Source organism: Poecilia latipinna, unplaced genomic scaffold (assembly GCF_001443285.1).
Source record: "Poecilia latipinna isolate Pla-1442-1.1 unplaced genomic scaffold, P_latipinna-1.0 Scaffold1091, whole genome shotgun sequence".
NCBI classification, from domain to species: domain Eukaryota; kingdom Metazoa; phylum Chordata; class Actinopteri; order Cyprinodontiformes; family Poeciliidae; genus Poecilia; species Poecilia latipinna.
The window spans coordinates 140,268-147,144 of NW_015113707.1; the positions used below are offsets into that span (position 1 = coordinate 140,268).

General features: G+C 37.1%; 1 protein-coding gene across 1 annotated transcript; it reads left to right on the plus strand.

Annotated features, from left to right (window-relative positions):
- Positions 1-1,739: 1,739 nt before the first annotated feature.
- Positions 1,740-6,382, plus strand: LOC106959529 (glycerol-3-phosphate dehydrogenase [NAD(+)], cytoplasmic). The gene is made up of 8 exons (XM_015052148.1): positions 1,740-1,938; positions 3,653-3,830; positions 3,937-4,077; positions 4,367-4,505; positions 4,887-4,999; positions 5,085-5,321; positions 5,395-5,501; positions 5,859-6,382. Exons 1-8 carry the CDS (start codon positions 1,757-1,759, stop codon positions 5,953-5,955), a joined length of 1,194 nt encoding a protein of 397 aa, XP_014907634.1. The 5' UTR covers positions 1,740-1,756; the 3' UTR covers positions 5,956-6,382.
- Positions 6,383-6,877: the final 495 nt, after the last annotated feature.

The following is a 6,877-nucleotide window of genomic DNA, read 5'->3' on the forward strand; positions in this document are numbered from 1 at the left end:
AACATGACGGAGTGAGCGCTCTTGGCAACAAACTGTCTTTGTCATAAATTTCTGCTGTAACCATGTCAACAAGAATTTAGGCAGCAGAAAGTAAACGGACTCGAACATTCGGGAATGTACTTTGAACTAGTCTTTTGTAAGTATTTATGTGTTGGAAGAGACGTTTTTTTCTTTGGTTGATAAGCTGTAGAGCAGTGTACTTTGAGTGTCGCTTTAAGATTTATGTATAAGCTAGTAATGCATGTTTTTGTTTCAGGTACAAAAACCGAGTTCTAGTTAACAGTCATCCTAATGGTACAATGTATTTGTTCCTTCTGTGGTATACAAGTTAAAATAAAATCAAATTCTAAAAGAATCTTCACTTAGGAGAAACAAGCTTTATGTTTATACCTTAAATTGTTCGCTGGCTACATGTAGCCACATTGTGACTATATGTAGCTAGCCAAAACTATTTGAAATGTATGAAACAAAATGAAACTTTAATGACAGGGATATGTAAATACCAGCAAGGATGTAAACACTTTAGTTTGAGAGCTCTAAAGTTCAGACAAGAATTTCAAAAAACTGATATAATAAAATAATGCACCAAGTCCATAATACGTCATTACATTTTCAGATTATTGCATAATCTTCCGACTGCACTTCAAAAATTGCAGTGAGGTGGGAAGGTGGGACCTTTTATTTAATTTTCAAACAAATATTCATTGGCAACATGTTGTGTAATGCCTGCTTAAAAATTAGCAAATTAGGATGAATAATTGTCAAGACTAAAAAAATGTAACACAGATCTGAGAGATACATCATCCATTAGCTGATGATCTACTTTACTTTGTACTTTGTGCTTGAATAACTCGTATGTCAGAAATGGAAGGCATATAAAATAGCATTTTAAGAAATGGAAGAAAATATATTGGCCCTAACTCCTAGGAGTCTGCAACCTTTACAATCAAAAGACCTATTTATGTCCTCAGTCCAACTAAACAAAACTTGTTCAGCACCACTAATGCTACATGACCTCTTTTAAAAAAGACTTTTTATATATATAAATACTTACTACTTTAAGGACCACCATTGTATTTTGATTTTTAGATTTTAAAAATAAGGGGGGAAAAAACTTGTTTTCTTCTACATATTTTTCATATTTTATGTCTGGAAAATATGAAAAAAATATTTTCAACCTAAAGACAAGACAAAAGGCAATTTTTAAGTAAAATATACGTAATTGTTGTTATATCCATATTTGAAAACATGGATATACTTTTCAGATTTGGAAGTTGCAGACCACTGTCTCAGACTACAGTTTAAACATTTACTGTACAAAGTTACCTGAGCTTCAAAGTGGAATTAAACTGGGAAGATTTTATTTTTTCTCTTGTCTTGATTTAAGTCACTATCCTCTTAAAAGTCCAACTTGTTTGGCCAATAATCCAGGATCCCAACATATCTCCAAGGCTCCAATAAATGTAGTTTAAAATTTAATGATACACCTGCAATTTTTTTATTTTTTTTTTTATTTATTTATTTATTTGCGTTAAATGGTAACTCGCTGTAAGGGTTGATGAAATATGCAAAAGTTTGAAAACCAATTGATAGACTATCCGTCTCAGCTGTATGGTTTATTTTTAATCCAATGTGACCCATTCACATCTGAAGTGTAGTAATCATTCTCTGCAGATCATCAAAAGCATCAAAGCCTTTGTCTATAATTAAATGGGCTTTTCTGCATCTGGATCTCTAGACTGGCGCTGCTGTTCCAATGCAGAGCCGTGAGAGGCGACAGATCAGACCAACCATAAGGAGAGGGAGTGTCTGGTATAAACCCAGTCTGCTCCGGTCCTCAGTCCAACCTCACGGCAGCAGCTGCAGGTCTCTCTGTGGGAACCCTTGGCACACGATGGCAGCGCCAAAGAAAGTCTGTGTGATCGGCTCCGGTAACTGGTGAGTGGGAGCGTTCAGCGTTGCTTTAGTGCAAAATGTAAAGCTTAAACTCAGCAGACTGCAGGTGGTGGCTGTTGCTTCAGCACACAGCGAAACGTCTGGTGGATAAACACTAAAAAGTGAGAGAACTTGTGCAACTTTAAGAGCCGATAAATCATTAATGAAGTTCATAAACCCACCTGTCTTTTTTCAAGGCTGCAGATTGGATGTTCTCTGAGACTGCTGCTGAGTCAAGCAAGACTCCCCAACTATAAAATATTTATTAAAGAAGCCACTTTATTAGTCTGCAGGGCATGCTGAATCAGCCGTCTAGTGCTGCTGATGTCCCTCAGCCTGTGTGACATTTAGTCAGAGCTGGATGCAACTCTGGAGCTACTTCTTCATTATAGCTGAAGGTTGAATCACTGCGTAGATATTTAATGTTTTAGAACTTCTTTTTTGTTAGCTCTCACCCAGGCTCTCTAAGCCAAACCTCAAATATCTACAGCATTTAAATTAAGATAATTAAATTTAGTTATTGTATAAAACAGTTCTTTTTCATAACTAGTAGTCTCTCTGTGACCACTTAAAGGATACCTAATTATGATGTGTAATTTTTATAGCAGACTTTTTTTAATGGTAACCCATTTGAAGTTAAAATGTTGTCATTCATTAATAATTAACTCAAAAATCTCAGGTCATTTTCTGAAAGAAAAAAATATTAAAAAACATTTAAAGCTTTTAAATTCAAGTTACTTAGCTTCTCATTTTACCACATGTAACTAAAGAGGCAGCTATAGTAGTAAATTATGTATTTACTATTGTATCTTGGACAGTTCTTTATCAAGTAATTGTTGTTTGATGGCTTGAAGAGGAAATAAGTACTTGTAGCTGTAATTTCCTATTTGAATAGGAACATTAAAAAAAAATGCAAATCTGTTTATTAAAGAGGAGTTTTGACATGTTTTCCCTCTCTCCAGATCTCACCAAAATTTATCTTAAGTTGTCTAATGTAAAATGTCTACATTGACACAGTTATTTATTTATTTTATTTTTTTTAATTAAAGGAAAACAGAGTTTCTTTTCCCATCAGTTTACGATGAAAGTGAAAAGGATATAAAGCCAGTTAGAGATTCATTTTGTGTCAGAAGAACAAAGTCCGCTCTATAGGCTTCGATTAAAACAAACAGTAACAACCGCTTCCACAGAGAAGACACACATGACATGATGCAGAATAAACGTGTAGTTTGACCAAGGTTTAAAATGAGAATTCACTTTTAATTGATAGTATATATCTTATATTGTGTGTTAACTTTGGAACTTTAGATTTAAATGATTTAAACGTGTTACATTGTAAGTTATTTGCTGGGCTGCATTATGGGGCATTAGGTAGCAATGCTGCTACCAAATGCCACTTGTGGTTTGGAATCCTGACTTTGGGGTTTTCTGCATGCATCTGACCCTGCAAATATAAATAGATTTAAAAAATAAACGGATGGATGTATATTTTGTTTTGAAAGCCAATTTTCAAGTTGGAACTGTTAAAACTCCTAAATATAACAGTATAAAATCTCCTCAGTATTACAAATAAACAACCTGAAGTAATTTACTGAATCAAAGTGAGCTATTTGTGTTTTATTTGTACGCCTCACACAATAATTATTGACAGTTTATTTATACAAAAGCAATAAAATTCCATTAACAACATGATAACATTGTCTTTTCATGTCTTTAGGGGTTCTGCCATTGCCAAGATCATTGGAGCCAACGCGGCCAAATATGACAAGTTTGACTCCACAGTGAACATGTGGGTGTTTGAGGAGGTGGTGAACGGCCGTAAGCTTTCAGAAATCATCAACACGGACCATGAAAATGTCAAGTACCTGCCTGGTCACAAGCTGCCTCATAATGTGGTGAGCATGGCAGCCGACTGGCTAATGATGGGGGGGGCTGAGTCCGCAGGGATTTCTGCATTTGGCTGCGCTATACAGCTGAAATTCCCTCTCTCTCTTTCACCAGGTGGCCGTTCCAGACTTGGCTGAAACTGTGAAAGGAGCCGATATCCTGATTTTCGTGGTTCCTCACCAGTTCATTGGAAAAGTGTGCGACACCATCAAAGATCACATAAAAAAGGATTCCATTGGAATGTCTCTCATCAAGGTCTGTCAAACCTTTGAGAGCAAAAGTTTTCACAGACGGGAACTCTTAAGGCTTGGTGTGCCTTTTTCTGCTTCAATTCTGAATGACACAAAGATTATGAAGAGATTGTTCATTTAAGTTCATTACTTGCCCCTAAACACCCCTAAAACTCACAACTAGGCCAAGAATTGTAACATATATATATTTTTTTATCACTTTAACTCTCTAGGCATTTTCTGAGTAAACACAGTAAAGATTCAGACCTCCTCTCCATTTTGTTTGCATGATGTTTTTTTTTTTTTTGCTTCAGGGTGTAGATGCAGGCCCAGAGGGTCTGAAGCTCATCTCTGAGGTCATCCGGGAGAAACTCGGCATCACCATGACGGTCCTCATGGGTGCAAACCTCGCTAATGAAGTTGCTGATGAGAAGTTCTGTGAAACAACTATTGGTACTGATTTTATTATTTTAAACAGTCTGAATCAAGACATTTACATTTTTGTTACATCTATTCTACTATTTCTTGTGTTTTATATGTTTTATCTTATTTCACCCACTGTAAAAGCTCTTTGGTTAACCTATCTAAAATTTTAAAGGGTTATACGAATCAATTTATTATTATTTTGTAACTAAAAATCTTGTGCTTGTTAAAATTCAGCAATTAAACAAAGCAACATGAGTTGTTCCTGAATCATTACATATTTTTGTCACCCTGGCGGATGATTATGCAAATATTTTTGTCATTTTGATATTTCAAATTTCAAATGATTCTGAATAAAGAAATTTGCTGAAACTCAATGCTGCGTCTCTTAAGTTGTCTGTGTTACTTCAGGGTGCAAAGACAAAGTGTACGGACCACTGCTGAAGGAGCTGATGCAGACCAACAACTTCCGTGTGACCGTGGTGGAAGAGGCTGATGTGGTGGAGATCTGCGGTGCACTCAAGGTTAATCCTGTGGTAAAATACATTGTTTTATCTGACTGATGCATAAAAGACGCAGTGGAGAGAAATGTTTTTTAAATTCTCCCAGAACATCGTGGCAGTAGGAGCGGGTTTCTGTGACGGCCTCGGGTTCGGCGACAACACCAAAGCTGCAGTGATCCGCCTCGGCCTGATGGAGATGATCTCCTTCGCCAAGGTCTTCTGCACAAACTGCCCCGTCAAGCCTGCCACCTTCCTGGAGAGCTGCGGCGTCGCTGACCTCATCACCACCTGCTACGGGGGGCGCAATCGAAAGATCGGAGAGGCGTTTGCAAAAACGGGAAAAGTATGGAGCAGCTTTCTCATCTCTGATTGTCTTCTTTAAATAAGGCACTGTGACATAACATTATTCTGTTTAGAGCTTGGAGCAGCTGGAGGTTGAGCTGCTGAACGGCCAGAAGCCTCAAGGTCCGGGAACAGCCATTGAAGTTAATGTAATATTGAAACAGAAGAACATGGTGGACAGGTAAGTTTGTCTTTAGAGGATGAGGTTCTCACAGGGAAATTTAAAAGCTCCAGAATCACAAGTAATGAAGGAATCAGCTAATTGCACTCACGTTGTGACTGTACAATACAGAGTTTTGTGTTTCAGATGGAAAAACTCAGCTGAGTTCTTCTAGCATTAGTATTTATGCCCAGTATTAATAAAAAACGACATACATTTTCCACTATTTTTTTCAGTTCATATTGCGATACATTAATTCCTTTTGGAGAACATCTCCAACATAGCAATAGCCGGCGCTGCATCCAATGCAATAATGTCAAACTGTTTCATCTCTATTAAAATAAAACTCCCTTCTGTTCTTTCACTTTCTCCATTCAGGTTTCCTCTTTTCACTGCTGTATATGAGATCTGCTTCAATGGCCAGCCAGTCACAGAGTTCATCAAGTGTTTGCAAAACCACCCTGAACACATGTGAAAGGCTCAATCCTGGATTCCTGGATGGACTGATGTATGGACAGACTAATTAGAGCTGCTTGACAACCAAGGTGTTAACATGGTGTTGAAAAGTTTGGTCTGATTTTCCCTTCCAGGAATCGCTTTTTGGTCTACCACTAGAAAAATGGACTTCATTTGCCGTTTTCCTACCTGAGCTGCTGACAGAAGCATTTTTCATGTTTTGGTTTTAACTGATTGTTAAATTATTGCACGGAGGATTTGAGTCTTAAACGTTTTGAAATTTTTGTCTTAAATTGGCAGATTCACTAACAATAACCACAGTCTTACAAAACATAACAAATATCCATTTTCTTTCATATATAAGCTTCCAACAATAAAGAGAGAACAGAACACAAATCACTCACATTAAGTATTTTTCAAAATATCAAACAATGTGCCCAAAAATTTTACATTGTGTATTTTAGAATAAATAATTTTAATCTTGATAGCTTTGTGTTTCTTGCTGGTGAGCCTGCAGGCATGATGCACTCCTGTACACTGGAGGAGTAGCCTCACTGTAACCGGACCTGATTTCAGCCCGGCTGCCACTTTAAACTCTTCACCTTTACCATTTTCTAAGAGGGTTGAGATCATGCCTTCGCTAAGTGCATGGTTGGTCTCAGTCTTAAGCCTCATAAGTGAATTTCTGCGCTAACCCTAAGCCTGAATCTCCTTGAGTATTTCAAATGACAATTGTTCCTTGAGGTTCCAATCAAAGTATCCTTCTTCTGTCTACACAAATCATTTGTCATTGGCAGCTCATTTCCTCTAACCTTGACAATGGATCTTCACAAAGCCTTTGTTGCAAGACTCCTAATTCATACATTGCCAGATAAAGGGAAATGTATTTCAGCATGAGTAGTTTCTTTAATTATCATTCTATAATTTAGCATCTTTCTTGC

Excerpts from the sequence above, each read along its gene's own strand:
- LOC106959529 (XM_015052148.1), top strand. The coding sequence starts at position 1,757 with ATGCAGAGCCGTGAGAGGCGACAGATCAGACCAACCATAAGGAGAGGG. Across the intron at positions 4,078-4,366 it reads TTGGAATGTCTCTCATCAAG|GGTGTAGATGCAGGCCCAGA; the intron begins GTCTGTCAAACC and ends TTTTTGCTTCAG. Across the intron at positions 5,322-5,394 it reads CGTTTGCAAAAACGGGAAAA|AGCTTGGAGCAGCTGGAGGT; the intron begins GTATGGAGCAGC and ends TATTCTGTTTAG.